This window comes from Poecilia reticulata, linkage group LG5, assembly GCF_000633615.1.
Source record: "Poecilia reticulata strain Guanapo linkage group LG5, Guppy_female_1.0+MT, whole genome shotgun sequence".
Lineage (NCBI taxonomy): Eukaryota > Metazoa > Chordata > Actinopteri > Cyprinodontiformes > Poeciliidae > Poecilia > Poecilia reticulata.
Genome location: NC_024335.1, coordinates 25,788,850 through 25,810,851, shown reverse-complemented (window position 1 = coordinate 25,810,851; position 22,002 = coordinate 25,788,850). Strand labels below are relative to the sequence as shown.

The 22,002-nt window shown below is 40.1% G+C and overlaps 1 protein-coding gene across 7 annotated transcripts in view; it reads right to left on the bottom strand.

Moving 5' to 3' along the window:
• Positions 1-22,002, bottom strand: part of LOC103465345 (low-density lipoprotein receptor-related protein 1-like) — a 109,798-nt gene that overhangs the window by 33,182 nt on the left and 54,614 nt on the right. For 4 of the 7 annotated variants that reach the window (XM_008410077.2, XM_008410078.2, XM_017304762.1 and 1 more), the window contains exons 9-30: positions 21,297-21,486; positions 21,059-21,202; positions 19,169-19,405; positions 18,550-18,730; positions 17,439-17,661; positions 16,154-16,343; positions 15,948-16,073; positions 14,439-14,579; positions 14,147-14,272; positions 13,938-14,054; positions 13,593-13,673; positions 12,661-12,828; positions 11,063-11,245; positions 10,782-10,979; positions 10,441-10,686; positions 6,359-6,556; positions 3,806-4,010; positions 3,554-3,718; positions 3,183-3,427; positions 1,644-1,775; positions 732-959; positions 35-209 (exon numbers count right to left, since the gene is read on the bottom strand). In XM_008410077.2, the coding sequence (XP_008408299.1) occupies positions 35-209; positions 732-959; positions 1,644-1,775; positions 3,183-3,427; positions 3,554-3,718; positions 3,806-4,010; positions 6,359-6,556; positions 10,441-10,686; positions 10,782-10,979; positions 11,063-11,245; positions 12,661-12,828; positions 13,593-13,673; positions 13,938-14,054; positions 14,147-14,272; positions 14,439-14,579; positions 15,948-16,073; positions 16,154-16,343; positions 17,439-17,661; positions 18,550-18,730; positions 19,169-19,405; positions 21,059-21,202; positions 21,297-21,486 (3,899 nt within the window). Of the gene's footprint in view, positions 1-34; positions 210-731; positions 960-1,643; positions 1,776-3,182; positions 3,428-3,553; positions 3,719-3,805; positions 4,011-6,358; positions 6,557-10,440; positions 10,687-10,781; positions 10,980-11,062; positions 11,246-12,660; positions 12,829-13,333; positions 13,385-13,592; positions 13,674-13,937; positions 14,055-14,146; positions 14,273-14,438; positions 14,580-15,947; positions 16,074-16,153; positions 16,344-17,438; positions 17,662-18,549; positions 18,731-19,168; positions 19,406-21,058; positions 21,203-21,296; positions 21,487-22,002 lie in introns of all 7 variants that reach the window. The other 3 variants (XM_008410074.2, XM_008410076.2, XM_008410075.2) reach the window with 1 other exon arrangement.

Below are 22,002 nucleotides of genomic sequence, written 5' to 3'. Positions count from 1 at the left end.
TCTATTTCCGTGTGTGTGAGTGTGTGGCACTGACCCCAGCATTGGATGCATCACTAGACAGTGTGGTTTGTCCAAACCCTGGATGACGGCGTTCTTAAAGGAGCCATCCAGTCTGGCGACATTAATCTGTTTCTTATTGGCATCATAGCTGGTCCAGAACAGGTTCCTGGACACCCAGTCCACCGCCAGGCCGTGCGTGTTGGGTAGATCTGATGAAACACAGCAAACATAAATTGTAGATCAACTCTTTGGTTTGGGCAGAAACTCAACAAGCCTTTTTAAAATAACAGACAGTAGAGAGGACAAAGGAAAAACTATAGTGTGACCCTTCCTTCAGTATTACTCCTCATCATTAGAGCTCTTTTAGTTTAAAAAGTCTTTTCAGAGATTTTTCAGTTGAACAATGTCTGCACACCTGTATGCTGGTTGTGTGCCAGCTGTATTTTGATTGTTAACCCAATATCCAACAACAGTTTTTATTATTATTATTATTATTATTATTATTATTATTATTATTATTATTATTATTATTATTATTATTATTATTATTATTATTATTATCTGAATTTCAATGGCCAAATAAAAATGTTTCTGTCTGTGCCTAATATACTTTGCAGTTTCTTCATTTTTTAAATTTTTTTTATTAAGACCAATGTTTGCCCAAAACAGACGTTTCCCTTGCAAGTCTAAGTAACGATCCTTTGAAAGATGTTCTGCCTCGTCGTCCTTACCAGCAGAGACCACGGTCTCGACTCCGGTCCCATTAATAAAAGCTCGCTTGATCGTCTGTGTCCGCACATCTGACCAGTAGATGCGGTGCTCCAGAGCGTCGTAGTCCACCACAGTCACGTTGTCGATGTCCGGCACAGTGAAGGAGATGATGTAGTTGTAGTACGGGTTGTCTATGTCCACTCCCCTGATCTCTATTTGTCGAGCGTAAAGCAGAAACTGGCGAGACTCTGAGGGGGAGACGAGATGATGACATGCGTCCATTAATGCTCAGTGAAATTAGTCAAGTAGTGAACGCAGCAACAAGCCAAAAAGGGTAATCTCTGAAAAGGAAGCAATGCCTAATCTGTGGAAGGATAGTTGCTGCAGGGATGAGTGCTTCTTTGTATCATCCCTGCTGCTTGAACAAACACTTAATTCAATAGTATTTTTGACTGACGTGATTATATCTGGCAGGGTAACGGCACAGCAGCCGCGGTGAGAGTAAATTCAATCAGTGAAAATACATAACAAATAGGATAAACTCAGCAGTCACTGTTTGTCTAAATCTGCGCGGCTTCAGTGATAGAAAAAAGAAATGGAAAGGGGGGATTGAGATGGGAGACTAATGACTCTGTCAGACTGTATCAGGCAAGCAAGAGTATGTTGTGGATGTGGGGGACAGTTATAATGGCTCCTTGGATCCAATATCACACAACATAATTGAGAGCCTTGCCCTGAATATTAAACTCAAGCAAAAAAATAAATAAAATAAGCAGCCTGCCATTTTATAAAGAAGAAAACATTATATTAAGCTTTTACGTTCCCTCTTCAGAGACTCACATTTCTACACACAAGCAGCAACAACCCCCCTCCACCCGCTACGTTAAAAAAAAACCCAAAACAAACAAGTATTTGCATGTGTCTAGACTTACCAAAGCACGTCCGTTTGTCGGGGCCCAGCTTCATGAGGTGGGGACATGCACACGAGAACGTCTGATTGTAGTTGATCAAGCAGAGGTGGGAGCAGGGCTCTTTGCCATCTTTGGCTGCACAGGGGTTTGGAGCTGCACAGACGACAATGTGGATTAGAAGAAGGACCGAGAAGGTGTAGATGCAGACGGTTGGTCATTTTATTAGGTGCACAAATAGTAAATTAGTCGGTCAGAGTATTTTAGACACTGATGATCCCGACCCCAGGCCATTTTCTGCATTTCTTCCTCTCCTCTCTCTGCCATTCTTCTTGTGAAGCTACTAATAGAAAAGGACACCAACGCCACACAATCTTAAAAAAAAAAAAAAGTCGCAGTGATGATCCATTGCTCCTACAATTGTTAACTTTATAATTGCATTTCTGAAAATAAATGTAAAATTTTCCAACCATGTTTTTCTACAAAATGACTAATGAGTTTTTTTTTCATTAAAGAAAGAAAACACTTCCTTTGCTTTATTAAATTCATCTAAATATGCCCACTAACATTGATTTATTACAAATAAACATTGCAAAGGGGTGTGGAATTTATTACGACTGTCCAAACTTATTCAGACTGCTTTTGTTATATATTTTGAAGTTAACTGAGCTGAAAATTAAAACCAGGAGATGACTGAAGCAAAATGTGGGGAATGTTCAACCAGTACAAGATGCTTAGGAACGAAAAGTACAACTTCCTGAATATTTTTTGAAACAGATTTCTATCCAAGTAGCCTGACCTGCTCCCAGTTCCTCAAATAGGTAAATAATTGCAAAAGAAAACTATACACATTCCTGAAAAACAGAGATTAAATCAGACAATTTCCCTTTCCCTCAGCTCATAGCAAACCAAAATCAAAATTGGTCCAAATTGGGATGGATAGGTCAAAGTTAGGTTTATAGTTGACGTATAGAACAGGATGCGCGGTGGTGTGCCAACCCAAACACCGTGCGTTTGCCTCGCCACTGTCGCAGTGCCTGGTTGTGCACCTCTGAATTTTTGTAACTCTGTGTGGATTGCGCATCACCATTCACACAAACTGGATGATTTGGAAGGTGCTCTGGCAGAGCAACTCCCCTTGCACTGGCATTTATATAAACCCTCTAGGAGAATATGGCTCCAGCGTACATGTTAACTATAAACGCCTTACCGCCGTCCTGACTCACGCCCACTCAACCCCAATCTTTGAAAGTGCAACGATAACTCAGTCTTAAGAGTACAAGAAATCAGAAATCAGCACATGCCAAGACAAGCCTGATCGGTGCGTCTTTGCAGTCAAAACATAACTAAATACAAAACAATAGCAAGATAAAAACTGGAGGAACTATGCAACCAAAAGAAAAACACTTATAGCTGAATGTAATGGTTTGTCACGTACAATAACAACAAATAACTATAATAATAATAATAATAATAATTATTATTATTATTATTATAAGAATTATAATTATAATAATAACTATTGACCTCTAGTTGGCAAATAGTGATTGTATACACTGATACCTTGTGGTTGTCTGGATGGATGGTAGACCTGCAGGTCAAAGGGCTGCGTGTTAGTTCTCTGGACCACAGTCACGTTGTTCCCAGTCCACTTGTTTGCCTTGGCCAGCGTGTTGGTCCTCCAGTCCGTCCAGTAAACCTCTCCACCGTACATGGTGACAGCGAAAGGATGCGAGAGGTACTCATGGCCTCTCAGGACCTCGATCAGTCCAGAACCATCATACTTAGCCGAGTAAATGGCATCGGATCTGTAAAAATAACAATTTTAGCTACATGCATTATATTTATTTTATATAAATGCGAAGGTTTATATAAAACCTTCGCATTTATATAAAATGCGAAGGTTAAAATGTATTTTTTCTTATTTGTTTGACCTGGCATCAATCCACAGGATGCGCCGCTCCAGATAATCCACAGTGAGTCCGTTAGGCCATCCTCCACTGCCCGTCTCCTTATGGATCGTCTTCCTGCCTTCTCCGCTCATGGATGCAGCCTCAATCCTTGGCAAGCTGGCATCCCAGTCTGTCCAGAAGAGGATTCTGCAGAAATATATTTTAACACAGGGACTTGTTGTGACTGTGCTCTGTTTTATTTGCAGGAGGTAAAGCAAGCAGTGCAGCTGTTACCCATCGCGGGGGTCAAGAGCAATAGCTCTAGGGTGCTCCACTTCCCCAGCCAGCAGAGTAGTCCTCATAGTGCCGTCCAACTTGGCCACCTCGATCTGATCAAGGTTGCTTTCCACCCAGTAAATGTTTCCTGCTATCCAGTCCACTGCCAGACCCTCGGGTGTAGCCAACCCATACTGGATCACTACATCAAAGCTGGTTAAAGCTGAAGGAGGAGGAAAAGCGACAAGGAAAACATTCAGACATCCTGATTTTTATCAGGTCCTTCGTCTGCAGCCACTTGTAAAGTTGTGTTGGTGGAACTCTTCAAAGCTTTTTTATGTGACGCCCAATTAAATCCTGTTTCATCAGCCTATTTAGGAAAACAAATAATTATCTGGGGTGCTGAAGGTACTTGTTGAATTTGCACTCTATTTAATTTCACATGGTTAAAGGCTCTGCTGGCAAGAATCTGCTGATGGCAGCTTTTTCAGGCTACTGTAGCCCACAGCACTGCCCACTCTGCAGGGGTTTAGTACTTAGAAATTTTGTAATTGTAATAAGACCCCAAGTATCACAAATTGTCCCCTAATGAAGTGTTAAGATGCCATGTAGAGAAAACAAAACGGCACAATAAAAACAAAAGACAAAGTGACAGTACAATTACAGAGCAGCTCCTAGAAGCTAAATATGTGGTGTCAGGGCTAAAGAGAGATCACAGCCTCTCTCTAACCCTTTAATTTCGCACTGCCTTCCTAATGAGAGTGATGAGTAATTATTTGGGATGAGTCAGTATTGTGTTCTGAACAATGTTGACACGCTTAAAACCCCAAACAACTTCAATACAGACCTCTATAACTGACAGGCCTTTAAAGAGACAATTGGGATTTTCTGAAATGGGTTCATTTTAAGTTGGAACTGGAAGTTTCTTGTAACTCGTGTTTTCAGAGGACATTGAGGCAACAGCTAGTTAGTTAGCAGCTTGGCAGCCAAACGCAGATGAGAGGAAAATATATTAACTTAGCAGTTAATAAGCCAACATCCAATTAAACAAAAAGATAGTCACCTAACAGGTCCTTAAGCTAGTGGCTAGTTAAGCCAATAGCTAGTGAAAATAAGCATTAATCAGCTGATAGCTCGTCAAGCCCACAGTTAGTCAGATAACTATTAGCTTAACTATCAGTTGTTGCTTTTAGTTTAACAGCTAATCATTGTAATGGGCTCTTTGCACCTCAGCTTAGAAAAAGCGGCTTGGTCGCTTCCCCTCTATTGAAAATGACATTTTACACTCTGTCCTTTTAGGGTTACTCCTCTTAACAATTAATGATGTACATCGATCCGAAGCCCCAGCAAGTAAGCTGGAGAAAAGATGTTCGCCTCGTTATACATTCACGGATCCGAAGGTGAGTTTTACTTTCTTTAAACTTTGTGGCTAACATTAACTTTAGCTTATGCTAGTAGGCACTATTCTCTGACATTTTTCTTGTAAAAATGTGCTATTTAAGTATCTAAACATTTTTAATCCATTCAAACGGACAATGTTTGTACCTTGTTATCTACTTATTTTTCATGAGTTTATTGCTGCATGAGGTCAAACTAACAACTAGTTAAGGAAGTTGTCAGTTTGCTATTCAAGCTAACAGCTAGCAGCCAAAAGATAGTCATTTCCAAAGTGGATAGGCCACCAAGCTAATATCAAATTCTGTGGTTTTGAAGAAATGGTTCATCAAACTTATCACTTTTACATTAAACAATTAATTCCATAGCCTAAGTAATTGATTGTCTGCAGCCTGCTTACGTCTTTCATGGAGTGTTTCCTATTTCTCTTTCTGAACATTTGTAAGTTTCACTATTTGTTTTTCTAATACGTTTTCATGCTTTTTAGATTATGAGATAGGCTGTCAGCAATGTAAGTTGTAAATAAAAATAAAGGGGCTGAAAATAAAATTTAATGGCATTAGAATTATGGCAGCAAACCAGCACAACGCAAAGAACTTTGCACAGTTTTTCTACCAAACTAACCGACTGAGTTCAAATACTGTTGGATGCAGTTAATGTTAGCTAAAAGATTACTAGTTGATAACAATACAGCACCTCAAGCTTGTTAACAAGTAGCCTGTAGTCAAGAAAAATGATCGGCCTCCGGTCAGCCTAAAGTAATACTGCAATATTTGCAGAAAAAAACATGTTTGTTGCAATAATGTAAAAAACAGATTGCAAAGTGTAAAAATAATTAACTGTATTTGTTTTAACTTCTACAGCAAACATAATGTATAACTAATGTTTTGGTTTGGCCATCTTTATCTGACCCAAGCATTTTTCTACAAGGTTTCAATCAATAAAGCTGGCTAGCACATTTTCAGCTCGCCCATCTTTCTACATTAAAAACAAAGACTGAAAACAAAACATGACTAGAGGTATTGAAAGTACAAGTATTAGAAAACATTTCATCGATTTATGTATATGATTTCAAGCCACTGAAATTGCAAGTGCCATAAAAAAAGAAACAGTAGCTTATCTGTTAAATCTCTATGTATCAAGCTACATATAAGCTTTATATTTAAAAAATGTTACCTCCATTCTCAGACAACTTCCCACGATAGATCTTATCCTCCACTACGTCAGTCCAGTACAGGGAACTCTGGTTAAGATGGAAATCCAAGGCGATGGTATTTCTGAGGCCAGGCACCAGGACACTGAACTCCCCCTTGTTCAGATCAATGCGCCGGATTTCATGGCGGTTTGAGAAGATAATAAATGGTTTGAATGGATCTGTAAAAACACAGAAAGAAAAGATCTCATGAAATCATTAATTACAGATGAATTTATTCTCCCAAGATGGTTGACACTCTTTTAGGCAATGACTCTCCTGTTCTTATTCCAAAAACTATCCAAACTAAAAAAAAACATGTCCTCTACGCCTTATTTATGCCACCCTTGGACTTTGGCCCAATCTTTTTTCTTTTTTTTTTTGCAGAACTGTTAAATAATTCAGTCACACTGGATGGTTGTCAAGCATGACTCTCCTGTTCAAGATGTTGTCAAATAATCTCAACATAATGCAAGTCTGCAATCTGACTGGGACACTCCAAGTCCTTCAATTTTTTTTAAAGGTTTTGTTGGTTCTAGTGGCCTTTATTTGAAAGTAGTTCGACAGGAAACAGGGTAATGAGAGAGAGGGAAGACATGCAGTAAATGTCACCAGGCCGCGAATCAAACTTGCGACCACTGGCACAAGGACCAAGGCCTCAATATGTGGCTCGTGCTCTGCCCCTGCACCACCACAGCACCCTTCAATTTTGTTTTGAGTCATTCAGTGCTGGATTTACTGGCGTACTTCAGATCGCTGTCCTGATGCATAGTAAAAGAGTCTTTGAGCTTTTCTACAATTTTATTTTAGAACAAGTTTGTAGTGTAGAGAGTAAAATTTATGGTTTCATCAACTGCAGTGACTCTTTGAGGTTCCAAAGAGGCAAAGTAACCTCATACCATTTAGTCAGTTTAGGGAAGCGATGGTTTTTAGTCAAGTCTCTTTTTTTATTGTTGAATTGTGAACTGACTTAAGTGACATAAAATCTGCCTCATCTTATTCAAATGGGGGACCGTCTCAGTGTAGTGATTGCTATGTTTCCGACCTGTTGTTAAATTTCTTTTAAGTTTACGTGTTGCTTCATTAGGATACTTTTTCTTACTTCATGTTGCCAAACACGTTCTAGCCAAGTGATTTCTTCATACTTCAGTCTTCAGTGACAAGTGAAACTGAACTTAAATTATGACTTAACAAGAGAGGGAAATTATTCTGTACTTACTGAGGTCATCTTTGCGTAAAAGAAAACATTTTTCAGGAACTGAAACCTTTGTGTGACAAAAAAAAGCAAAAAGGGAAGTAAATCCCTGAAGCAGATGTTTGTGTTCATAATGTCTTGCCCATCTGAGAGGCAATCTTGTTTTGGCCAGGCCACTATTTCAAAAAGGGATATGAATCTTAAGGCTTTTACTTAAGTACATTTACTCTGAGCAAAGAAGAAGAGCTCTGCTGTGCAGTGTATTGGAGGTGACAGCCGTGTAACGCTGCTCTGGGTGACTCTCCCTATAAAGAGGGGCTATGCTGAAAGCTGCTTTAATCCTGTGTAATGAAAATGGTGAGTAAATTAGACAGCAGTTATCTGGAGCAAACAGGCAGCTAGACAGGCTGTGGGACGAACGACAGCATACAGCTGGCTCGCCTCTAAAACCAGCAGGTGAGGAGCGGCAGAATAAAGTTTCCTTCTTGGGTAGTTGCTGCAGGGAGATAAATACAGGATGTTCTTTTTATGTGGCTGATAAAACTCAGAGCTGCTTTAGAGGACTCTGTTCCTCACTACCTGACCTTACGATGACTTCGATAAAATCCGCTGCAGCTTTTGATTCTTTATGACCATTTGCAGAAAATAATTTTCATTATATATATATATATTTTTTTTTAAATCGTAGAATATTTATGGTCTCTCAAGGAGCCTTCTGATCCATCATAAATTTGTGCTGAGAGCAGATGACCTCTATTTCTCTTTCTTTTTATTGCTTCGTGTTTCACTCCAATAGAGTACAACATTTTGGACCAATTGGATCTCAAACAACTACACATGTTCTTGCTACAGTTGTGTGTCCTGTAACTTCATCCCATTTTTATTACCTCACTCTCAAACATCAAGTCTTTAAATATGGCACATTCAAAATTATTACCACTCCTGCAGTTAAGACTTCATACAAGTACCTTTAAGTATTAATACAACACATATAGTTCTTCTAATATTTGTAAGGCTGAAGCATGGTATTTCTCTTTGAAGACCCATTCTTTGTTTTCTGACTTGGCATACAAGATTTGTTGTGGTGTTTCAAAAAGCTTATAATATTCACATGCACTTTAAAAAATACTTCCAGAACTGTTGAAAGAGAAACAAGCCCACAGCAACACAGATCCTCTACCATGCTTAGCAGTGAGTGTGGTAAATGTTAATCTCTCGTTTCTTATCAGACAACAATATTACATAATCTAAAAAAAAAAACAGTCAGACAGCTGCAGCTGATCCAGAACGCTGCTGCTCATGTTTTCACTAGTCATCACACCAGTTCTGAAGTGCGTATACCATTCTCCCTGCAGCTCAGAGAATACGCTTTAAAGTGTTTTTGTTAGTTTATAAATCACTGAACGCCTTAGCACCAAAACACATGGACTCTTGTTGTTGTATGAACCCTTCAGAGCACTCAGATCTTCTGGTTTCAGTCTGCTCTGCATCCTCAGAACCAGAATCGAGCAGCATTCGGTCTCAATGCTCCACTAATCTGGAACAAACTTCCAGGAAAATGCAAAAATGCCTGAACACTGAATTCCTTTGAATCAAGGCTAAAATCCTAACCTGCATAGAGCTGACTTTAATACTTAATAACTGAAATGTTGATCAACATATTTGATGTGTCTTTGCTTGATGGTTTTAATGGTGGCATCTGATAAAACTCAATGGTTATTGCTTGTTTAATTAGTTACGGTGTTATGTTTTTATGGTGTCAACCACTTTGAACTGCCTAACTGCTGAAATGTGCTATAAATAATCTTCACTTGACTAGTCCTATTTCACCAAATCCCACAGTTAAAGTTAGAGTTTTACTAGCTTTTAATTTACAGTTGACGTTATACAGATAGTAGGACAGAAAAGGCTGAACACCCAACCAACAAGTGGCATATAAAAGGCTTCTAATGGTTACCAGAGAGACCTTTTATATACAGCATATCAGGATATGATATGATATCATATCAAATCCTGATATGATATGATATCATATCATATCAGGAAACCTTAAGATAACCAAATGTTCCTTGGCGTTCCCATATCTAAATTAAAAAACAGAGGTGACTGTGCATTTATAGTAGCTCCTCCTATTCTCTGGAACAACCTACCTCTCCTAATAATAAGTGTGCTGAGTATCGATCGCATCAAGAAACTCTAAAAGACTCATTGCTTGCTATTTAAATCGATAACATCAATTTGTTTTCAACTTTTCTTAAGCTTTTAATGAACTTCACAGTCTTAATACTTTCTTGTTTACCATCTATGTTGCTTGCTGTAAACGTTTCTGCAGCTCTTGTTGCTATAAAGTGATGTAAACTGTCATTAACATCGACTTCTCCCCAGTACGCAACTCCTACCTGCAGTTCTCAAACAGTAAACTTTGGAGATTTTATTCACTTTCTATTCCATACTCTTCATGTGTGACTATAACATAAATGCGGTCGTTGCTCAGCCGTGTTTGAAAAGCTTCATACATCGATAAAACAGGCACTCATTACCTTTTAGACGTTTCTAGCCATTCGTTGACTTAAAAATTTGATAATGAATTTAAAAAAGCTGCTTCTGTTAGGGAAACACTTGCCTTGCCAATAGCAAAACACGTTTTTTCTCTCTAAAGAAGTAGATACACTCAAATTAAAGGTTGATTTCTCTATGACGTTTTCAATGTAAGATTATGGAACTGCGGTAAAAGTTGAATTTATTTTACCACATACTTTTACCAGAAGGGCCAATAAAGTTAAAAAGGGCTGAATGTTATGGTTTATTCCTGATATAAACCATTTATACCCAACCCACTGTCATGCTGTTCTGTTTGATTGGCTCTTTCACCTTTGCTCTTGCAGTTCTCCATATCGGGCTCCAGTTCCCAGCCGTCGTAACAGGAGCACTTCACGCTGAACTTGTCCTGTTCGCAGCGCTGACTGCACTTCAGGTGCTTGGCGCAGAAGCTCTGGATCTGACACGTCTTGTTGTCGGAGCCCAGCTCCATGCCCAGCGGACAGGAGCAGATCACGCCCTCGCCGGGAGCCACCGTGCAGTTATGGCTGCAGTCGCCGTTGTTCATGGAGCACAGATCTGCACAGCGAAGTAGTGAGGCCATTAGTGTCTGAAAACGCAGAGATGCAGTACGTGATGTTCTGCTCTCAGCCCGAACGCTGTTCTTTTCTTACCGCAGAGTTTCTCATCGGAGCCATCTGGGCAGTCGTCGTGGCCATCGCAGATTTTCTCTGCAGGCAGACAGATGGTGGAGTTGCTGGCACACACGTGGTGGGAGAGCTTACACACCAGCGCTTCGCAGTTTTCCTCATCCGAGTTGTCCTCGCAGTCGCTGTCGCCGTCACAAACCCAGGCTTTGCTGATGCAGCGAGCTGCGGATAGAAGGTCGGGTTGAAGCTGAAAACTAAAACTTTACATAACCCTACTTGACATCTTTGTTCCCAGTCTGCCCCACCGGAGTCTCTGCAACCAAACTTGACAGCTGGATCACACATGGGTGTGACGCCCTCGCAGTTCTTCTCATCGCTCATGTCCATGCAGTCGGTGTCTCCGTCACAGCGCCAACGCAGCGGGATGCACAGGCCGTCCATCCGACACTGAAACTCATCGGTGTGACAACCACCGGGTGGACGTGTGGCTGTGGGGGAACAAAAAGTTTGTTTTCAGTGATGAGCGCAAAACAAAGTCCAAAATCATGAGGCAGAAAGGCAGCAAGAAGACTGACTAAAACAGAACATGTTTTAGTCAGTCTGTTTCTTCTCCTGTTGCTTTGGAAAGAAGCTAAATGATGACCATACAGTTCATTTATGAGCTTCTACATGCACGAGTCAGTCAAGCAAAATAAATTAAACAAAGTGTTTTTGTTGTTTAGCCATGACAGCATGGAAGATGAGAGCTGAGCAAAAAGAGGTGAAAAAAAAGTCTAAACACTTAAAAAAATAGTCAAAATGACTAATTTTGAGATGTCAAAATAAAATGTAAAAAAAAAAAGTTTAAACATCACGAAAACCCAAAATGACATGGAATAATGTCAAAATATTAAGAAAAACTTACATGAAAAAACAATATCAAGAAAAAATGCAAAATGTTTAAAATAATATTAATGGCCGGGGAAAAAAACTCGCATTACTTTAACAAAAAAAAAAATGTATTGACAAGGAAAAAAAGGTAAAGACAGGACAGATACGACTGAACAAAACTTTGAGCCTAATTGGCTTAGACTGGTGACTAGCTTGTCTGATACTGAAAAATCCAAATTTGTCCTGTTCATTGAACGCAGCATACCTTAACACATCAGCAACAGAACAACTCTTTGGTGAAAAGGTTATGCTATGTGCAGAAGACTTGAAGTTAGCAATTTTCAGTATCAGATGTTTAAAATTAAATCAAAGGCAACACAAATATGAACAATTAAAAACTATTTTTTACAAAGCTATTTTTTCTGACGTGGTAACGTACAGGTGAGAAGAGAACAAGAGAGATAGAGACTTCAGCTGATAACAAGAAGGCTGAGTGTTTTACAGCAAAGCTGTTTTATTTTAGCCCATTGAGCTTTTAACTTCTGTCTTTCATGAAACACAAACAGAAAAGTGTCAACTTTTTGGACATCTCAGGGTAATTGCTTAGAGTCTATATTTTCAAACAAGTACACATAGAGAAAAATGTAGTAATGAAATCCCTGATAACTGTGACGACTGCTAATATAAGATGACAATTGAAAGTGTTAAGTCCATTATCCCTCAGTCTTTTTTTCAAATAATAAACCCTCCTTTTACAGCAATTGCTTTAACACAAAGCTGTTGTTTCTTAGGTTTTTAATACTTGTCTAACATTTATTACTCTACTGTAAAGGAAGCTCTGATCATCCTTAAACGCTGCATCAGACCATACGAGCCAGAATGTTACATTACATAGACAACTGACTTATATGTTACAAAGTAGGACATCGGAGTGCTGCAAGAACAAGCTAATCCTTTGTAACTCTCTCTAAAACAAGTGAACCGTGAGCAAATGAAATGGACCGTGAGCAGATCAGCAGATAGAGACACAGACCCGTGTTAGTGCAGTTGGCATGGGTCTCGTCGCTGTAGTCCCCACAGTCGTTATCGCCGTCGCACGTCCAGTAATCTGGGATGCAGCGGCCGCTGTTACACTTGAACTGAGTGCTGGAGCAGGAGTGCCGGCACCCAGCCTCATCGCTGTTGTCCCCACAGTCGTTATCTGGGAAACAAACACAGCAAGTCGCTTCGGAATCAAATGAGGCTACAAGAACAACAGATCATTTAACACGTGGAAGTGAAAACAAACAATGCAGAATGTGAAAGATGAGACTTTAAAGTGATGACAGAAACTGCATAGATCAGAATAGGCACCATTAAGAAAATGTACACAGCGATGACAGATTGAGCTCTGCAGCATAAAAATAGCTTTTTAAACCACTGAGTTTTAAAGTCTTATGGGAGAAAAAAACAACTATTTACAACTGATGCGCACAAATTTGATAGACTCATTGATCAAATTTGTGTGTAGCACATCAACGAAAAAAAAAAAACAATGAAAAGAGGCAGCAGTTTTAAGTTTCTGTTGGCTTCACAAACACCTCAGCTTGAGGCTGAACCTCAGTTAGAAAAGCGTCCCTGACTCTCTCTCTAAGCCTTTATTGGTCAGTCTGAAAGCTTCGGCTAGCATCATCACCGTGTTGGTGCATTCTGATCTATGCACTAACCGGTCAGCTTTGGACAATTCAACTCATCAGAGCCGTCGTCACAATCCTTTTCTGAAAGACAGAACCAACGGAAGACAGCACAGTGGGCGAACAGCACGACAGAGGACAACACAAACCAAAATACACAAATGTACGGAATGCACAACATGACATAAAGCACAAGAAATAAAGGCCTGGTGATGAAACATGCATGGCAAACTGTGACAAAGGGAGCTAGGGAGCTGCTACAGTGCAAACGCAACAAAGAGTAGACACTAACCATTATCGCAGCGCCAGTTGATGTTGATGCAACGCCCGTTGTTGCAGGTAAACTGCGTGAGGGGGAAGCAGGTGGGGTAGGCTGCAGAAATCAAAAGCCATTAGACTTTATACCGTTAAAGATCCATTCAAATATTAAAACACTCTTTAGAGTCATCGAAATAGGGTCAAAGGGCATGAATACTATATAATAGTATTCATGCCCTTTGACCCGTTTTGTTAAGTCACAGCCACAAACTTTACTGGATTTTATATAATATACAGTAAGTAAAACAATGAAAGCATCCCCAAAGCGTGATTCTGCCACCACCAAAGCACCGCATGACAATACGAGACGTCAACCAACCACACGATGCAGGTTCATCTGACCGATCGCCACAGTCATCGTCCAGGTCGCACATCCAGGAAGCGGGGATGCAGCGCCCGCTGTGACAGGAGAACTGGTTGGGCGGGCAGGTCCGAGCTGAAATGCAAAGAGGCAGAAGTTGTGTCCAGTGTGGTGAAAACTGAAGAAGGAAATGCTTATAATAGCTCTTCGAAGCGTGCTGGGTGCACCTGAGCAGGTGGTGTTGGATTCGTCCTCGCCATTGCCACAGTCGTTGTCCCCGTCGCACAGCCAGCGCAGAGGGATGCAGCGGTTGTTCTTGCACTTGAACCTGTCAGCAGGGCAGGTGTGCTGGTCTGGAGAGACAAAATGAAAGGAAATAGGCTTCTTTTAAGATCACTGCTACAGTCTGTGAGGAAACAAAGCTTTCCCAGATCCGCAGACATTGCTTTATTCCTCCTTGCACAGCAGCACACACCATGCACCCCTTTGCTTGTTAGGACCTGACGTGTGTTGACTCACGGCATAACTCTAGAGTCTCATCGCTGTTGTCCAGACAGTCGTTGTCCCCGTCGCATTTCCAGCGCTCCTGGATGCAGCGATTGTTCTTGCAGGCAAACTCCCCTGGCTGGCATTGAGGAGGGGGCACATAAGACGGGTTGGCTGGGAAAAAAGGAGAAACAGTAAGTAAAACATTGCCAGGGTGCAGTTTTGCATTCTATCCATTAGAAAAATAGTGGAAGTAAAAAATTTCATCCATATCCATTTGTCAAACTTGCCACAAACCAGTTGCTGTGCTGTAATTGCAAATAAATCATCATACAGACGGGGAACACTTGGACTTTCACAGTTATTCTGTTGAATACCGTCACAAAGAACATCGTATTTTATTCTTTTACAATATGCAGCTGTCATTGTTGTATATTGTGCATTCAACTCTGAGCAAACAGTCCTAATCATTGTCTTATTTTCACCCTGCAGTTGAGCAAAGCACTCTTTAAGCCCTCGCACAATCACAGATGTTTGTGCCAATACCGGACATACAACATCGACCCACCAATATATTAAAATGTCAAATCATTGTGCTGTGAAAAAATTAGACCATAATAAATCACTTCAGAATCTTTTGTGTTGCATAACCTGTACGTTTCATTCTTAGAGCACACTTAAAATATTTTAAGGACAATATTAAAATACATGCAGACCATGTGGTTGTGCTCAGAAATAACCACCGTTTCAAGAATCCTGTTCAATGATATAGGAGTCAGTACGTACCTACCATTACCTTAAGAATCCTTTATTAACCTAAATAAAGTTCAGCTGTTCCCATTTGTTTTTTTGCCTCACATTTTCTTAGTTGCATCTTTAAGCCAAAGTCATGTACTGCATCAGCCTTCTGAAGCATCTTAATGCGGAGCGGAGGTGTTACATATGGGCCATGCGGACATCATCAGAATTGGGGGGTGCAAAAGAGCAGGCTAAAAAATATAACTTTTTGTTGTCCCAGTTGAATTTGAAGTTTTCTACGGCTTTTATTCATGCATAGTTTGTAGAGAGTTGCTGCCACCTCTCTATGGCATCTTTCAGCATGACAACAACAAACAAAAGTATAGATCCAGATCAAGCACAGAACTGCTTCACCAGAAGAAGATCAGAATTTTTATCCATACACAACCCAGACCTGGACTTGATGGTCTGGAAAAGGCTGCGCACAGGAGAGACCCTGATAGATTTTAGACTTTTTTTTTTTAAAGCAGGGTGGGTCATTGTTGCCACATCAAGATGTGCCTTACTCATCCACTTTGACACAAAAAGACTAAATGCTGTACTAAATCAAGGCGTGCTTTAACAAAGTTTTTTTTTTTTTTAATAAGCATGTGCACACACTTGTACACACATATTTAGTTGTGCTTAAGTTTTATTTCAATTGAGTTGTAGAGACACAAGTTGCACTCAAGGGGGTATAAAGCACTGGACTAATTTATCACATTATTTTACATGACAAAACCTTCCTTTTAGTAACTTTTGTACCTTTACAACTGGTGTTGTCAGCCGGGTCCAGTATTTGGTCTTCTGCACAGGCACATTGTCTGCCATCTGGTATGGCCAGACACAGACTGCTGCAGCCACCGTTGTACACACGACATGCATTAGTACCTGCAGAACAATGGATATAAATAAAGCAGCGACTCAACAGCATAAAGTTAACGCTACATGCCACATCTAATGTCCAGCACCTTGCTGCTGCTGAGCGTCGTACATCCGGATCTCAAAGATGGGCGGGCGCTCGTTACGAAGCAGCGTGGCGGTGCCGGTGGTGGTGTCCAGTTTGTAAATGCTGCCGCTTCGGTACTCGTTCCAGAACAAGAAGTGGCTATAATGGCACAGACCGAAGGCGTGGTTCAGTTCTTGACCTTCATACACCGTCTGATGGCAGACAAGAAGCCAGAGGGGAATTCATGTTTAATGGTGGCAAAAGCTTCATACAACAATCTCTTTTACAGAAAGAACATATCAAGGTTTATCAAGAAAAAGCAGTAACTTAAGCTTGCACCAATGCAAGATAAGCATTGGTGCTTATCTTGCTACTTACTATTAGTGCGTCAAGCTAATTTAAGTTTGTCTTAAACATCAGGAAACTAAGTGTTTTTATGTCAAGTCCTGTTTAGATGATTTTGTATGGAGAGTCAATACTGGGATAAAGTGTGTAAAATGTAATCTGTTGTACTGCACCAGTGGAAAGTCCTTTTTTTCACCATAGCAACACTCATTTTTCTGTTTGTTTTGTAAACACAAAGATCGTCCGGCCATCTTGTGATGAAACTTCAAAGTTCTGCTTTCTTTCTATTAACTTCCTCAAGAGTTTAAATAGCTAAATCAGTCAAATTAATCAGAAGTGAGGTCATGCTTTAGACAGTTTGAACTACTTACAACATACTGTGTAGCAAGTTGAGTGAATTTTCATCAGTGCAGACTGAGTGTCTGCATAGCATAGGATGAGATTAAGAAATGATCTAGGATAATGACTGTAACATTTCAGTGTCGTTTATGTGAGCTACATGTGTTATACTCTAATGCCACAATCATTTTCAGTGTGTACAAAGTGAACCATCTGTCTCAGTTAGAGATTAAATTACATCTGTTACAATATTACCTCCAATGAAAGACCAGAACTTTTCTGAGCAAGTTTTTTTGTTTCAAATGTCTATATTCACTAACCACCATGTTAACAAACAGATCAGTATTTACATGGTACTGAAGTAGCATTTTAAAAAGATATTAAGTAAACGTTACCAAATTTTTAAAATTAATTTATAGAATATTAATCATCTGCTTCTTGGTTATTTATTTTAAATGTATAAAAATTTGCCCAACAAAGCTACAAACACCTTAAACCACTGGGTTTGCAGAACAATTCTGATTATTTCAGCTCCCATGTTTGTTGGTCTTTTGGAACATAATCCTGGTTTTGATCTGACTGAGCGTCGCTGTTAGAACATTCTGACGCCGTGGCGGTCAGACCTTTCGCCCGGAGTTGTTAAGGTAGACCATCTCGATCCGGTCGTAGTAGGCGTCCACCCAGTAGAGCATGCCCTGCGGGATGTCCAGACTGAGCCCGTTGGGCCACAGCACCGTTTTGCTAGTCAGGAAGACGTTTCTGTTGGAGCCATCCATCCAGGCCCGCTCAATTTTGCCTCTTTTGCTTTCTTTGGGGTCCTCCTCCCAGTCTGTCCAATACATCCACCTGATGAAGCACAACAACATCAGCCATTGATTGATTGATTGATTGACATACAATATTTATATGGTCTTTTTTAAAGAGTTTCAAACATATGTAGAGTTTTAGAAAAATCTCCAGACCACCCAATGGGGATGATTACACAGCACAAACTTGCAAAATAATAAATCATTATTTATCCTCAATTAGTTAATTAATCCAGGACTTGTCAATCAAGTCACTGATGTACAAAAAAACAGGCTGCAAGCAATTAACTAGGTCTGAAAACACCTCAGCTCCTGGGAACATGGCAGGTATAACCATTAAAATTTCATTTTTCTTTCTTCCGTCTCTCCTTCTCATCCTTTCAGCGAACCTCCCCCCACCTCTTTCCTCTTTCTGAGCCTGATGGATTATGTGCATTAGTGGAAGCGAGGGCCTTTCTCCTGGGAGGTGTGCGGACACACATCACGCTGTCACTACCAATCTAAACAGCGTGTTTGCAAATGTATGATTTTAAAAAGAAAACCGGTAACTTTTTAGCGATAAGACACAAAGATTGAGTGCGACTCGATCCGGTGAGCGATAGAAACGCCTGCATGTGGATCATCTGGTGGAGGAAATCCATGAGTAGTAATCAAGGGGGGGACATCAAAATGCATCGTAACGACAGCCAGAAACACAGATTGAAAGCATGACAAATGCGTCTCCGTGGGATATAAAGACGAGATAAACAACAAGATGAATAATAGAAATCTTTTTTTGTAGATGGAGCGTGAGTTAGCTCATGATCCATACAGATGAAACAACCGCAGCTCTGGATTGAAGTTCTTTTAGTCAAACAAAAACATCAAACTCCCTCCCGCCCACCTCATCTCTCTGTGTGCGTGTGTGTGTGTGTGTGTCCACCCTTACCCGTGAAGAGGATCCACCACAATGGCACGAGGATGAGTCATTTTTCCCTCGATGAGGGTTTTGCGGGTCTGCGAAGCCTTTTCCAGCCGAGCTACGCTAATGGTCTTCTTGGGCCCGTCATCTGTCCAGTACAAATTGTCGGCCATCCAGTCCACAGCAATGCCCTCCACTGTGTGGATCCCTGAAACAAACGTGAACAAACTTGAAGGTGGGTAGATATCAAGTGCTGCATTATATAATATAGCATTTCCAAAATCAGCTTCAACATTTTCTGGTTGTTTTCCTGTGTTTGCTAAAAGATTGAAGACGATGTCTTTTTCCAACTCCAATTATTATGTAATGTAAATTTACTCTCTCTGTGAAATGCAATATTCCTAAATCTAAATTCAGAAAAAGTAAAAGAACATGCGTTTTTTTAATGCGTCTTTGTAAATTACAGCCACAGCAAAAATCTTCCAATCCTCAAACACTAACACAATGTTCGCGAGACACAGTTAACCTAAAAGTGACGAAAATGTCATCGCACTGGAATAAGTCTGCCCATTAAATTTAAATATTTTTCTTCTACATGGACTGTAAAATCCTCTGGACAAATATTTCAGTCTTAACTTAGTTATACCTTCTTTCAGGATAGTGTCCCTCTCTGTCCCATCAATCTTCTGTCGCCCAATGATGTAGCTTGTGGCGTCGGCAAAGTAAATGAACTCGCTCTCTGCATGGAAGTCGAGAGCTCTGGGGTTCATCAGGTTCTCGATCGGGATCATGTACTCGTCTGGCACCTTAGCCTTTATATCCATCCCCCTGATGACACCCGGGCGGCCTTTACCGTAGACCAGGAAGAGTTCGTGTTCAGGCTCTGCAGCAAAACAAGACAAACGCGGCTTAAAACTGACACTGTTATTTATCTGACACCAAATGTAAAAAAGCAGTAGTTTCCCCCAGAATCTTCATAACACAAATGAACTAAAAGTTAATATTTGCAAGCAGTGCCAAATTGGAAAGATAATGGGTTGCCCTTGGTTAAATCAGTTCTGTGGGTTTAGGAGTAGGCAGATTAATAAAGCTGCTAATGCTGCATGAAAAACTAAAACATCTTTCTGAACACAGCCAACAGCTCCAAGTGGAAATTAGAGCTAATTCTGTTCTTTCAACAGAGAGCCTGTAAACAACCTTCATCCAAGCTCAACGTTGTTTTGTGTTAGCAAAGCTGATTTTCAACGGATCCATAGTTTGTATTTCATTCTGAGCTGAAACCTACGTATTTGCCTACATGCTAAAATATCATAAGTCCTTCGAGCCCCCAAAGATCTGCTGAACAGCATTAGTTATATAATACTTGGAAAACAAATAAATACATTACAGCCCCGTTGATGTGAGAAATAAATGCTGATAGATTTTAAACTTGAGGACATGTGGACATTTATTTGTCCTCCACTATTTTTAGCAGCCATATTATGGACTTTAAAAGAAAAAATATTTTTGTCTGAAGATGTTTTGTGTCTTCTGAACTATTTGTGTATTCATTTGACCATATGGTTTTTATCATTATCTTGCTGAATAACTACATGAGGACATATTTTCAGATTTCTTGCAGAACCAACACGATTTGAATTCAACGTTTCTTGGTATATCTAAGATTTCAGCAAGGATTAAAGTGCCTTTAGAAGAGAAACAGGCCCGCAGCATTATGTTTCAATTATTTCTTAATGAGGGATTTTCCCCACTAAACAAATGTTCTCAAATTAAAGGATAGGTTTTTGGGGGTTTTCAGTGTGAGATTATGCAGCTGCAATAAAAATCAGCTTATTTTTTATAGAGGGATTTTTTTTTTCTACATCTTCACCAGGTGGACCAATAAGAGAGAAGAGGACTGTACAAAGGGATTCTACACATTTTTAAGTCTTTCCATTCTTTTCTCAGTTCAGTGTTGCATAGCTGTCAGTCTTTTAAATTTCTTTAAAGCATAGAATTATTCAGCATAAAATACTACAACTAGGGAGGAAAGAAGTGAGGAAGTAAGTAATAGGTTGAAACGAGAGACAAGAAGGGTAAGACAAAATGACAAAAAAAGGAAAAGAATGAAGGAAAGAAAACAACAAATAATAAAGTGGAAAAATGAATGACAAAGGAAGAACGAAGGAATGAAGGACAAGGAAAAAGGAAGGGGAGGAAGGAGGAGACGATTTTTAGACATTGGAAGAGTGAGTAAAGTCTAATACTTGGGAGGAAAAAAATGCAATTACCTAAGATAATTTAGTTATAATCCCAAATATATAAAGATATTGGATTACTTTAACTTTTCCAAAATTTCAGCTAAAATGCTGAACTGAAACTACAGCAAAACTAAGAACTTCTCATCAGAGTATCTGTAGGAAACGACTCGACTGCTCCTCAAGCCTCGCAGCATCAGAATGAGGGCATTCTGGGTAAAAGCCTGAGTCAGCAGACAGTTAAGTGATTGTTGACTTTAACTCAACCTCTGACTTACTCAAACTGGAGCCTCACTTACTCTTGCAGGACTTCCCATCGCTGCCTAGACTGAATCCAGAGCGACAGCGGCACGTCCGGGTCTTGTGTCCGTTTCCAAGGAGACAGAGGTCGGAGCAGCCTCCGGCCTTCCCAAGCTGATCCACCTCGCACGCGTGGCTGCGCACTGGAAACCAGGGGATGGCGAAATAAAACGTGAGGGGCTGTTGTAGTGGATAACAACTGACAAAATATGTGGCAGCGTTAGCGTTCACGAGCACCTGGAGGCTGACGTCTCTGGTGGTAGACATGCAGAGCACCCCCTTTGTCCACTCTGGTCACCACTTGGTAGTCTGTGCTGTTGAAGCGGTTGATCCTGATCACACTGGTCTTAGGCTGCATGTTGGCATTGTCTGAGTTGGTGGCGTACAGATAGTTTTCAAACACTGTCAACCCGTACAGATGCTCAATCTAAAAAAGATATAAGAAAAAACAGAGCACGATGTGATGGCACTTAGTGGAAATCACTAAATAAAGCTTTATTTAAGCCCTATATTTATAGATTAATAACAGCAGAAGTTCAATCTACTTAGCAGTGGAATCACCTCAATGTGAAGGGTTGATTAGATTTATAACACAAGATTAACAAATACTCTCATACAATAATTGTTCTGTAAGCCTGTCAAAGGAGTTAATTAAAGTTAATCTGCAGGTCAAATGAAAAAAGAAAAATCTTCTCTGAAGTGAGAAGATTGGTTTGAAGCAAAGCAAAGTGACATCATGCTAAATATTGAAAAGATACACGTTTCTCTTTTACACTGATCTATAGTTCTCTGATTAATTAAAAGAAGAATACTTTCATTGTACAGGTAGAAATCTGATATAAAAATAAACTTCCAGGTATTCATTTTGAGGTCACATTAACACAAAAGTCTCTATTTATTTACTTAGTGACCTCTGACCTCAGCACTGGATTTCATATGGGGG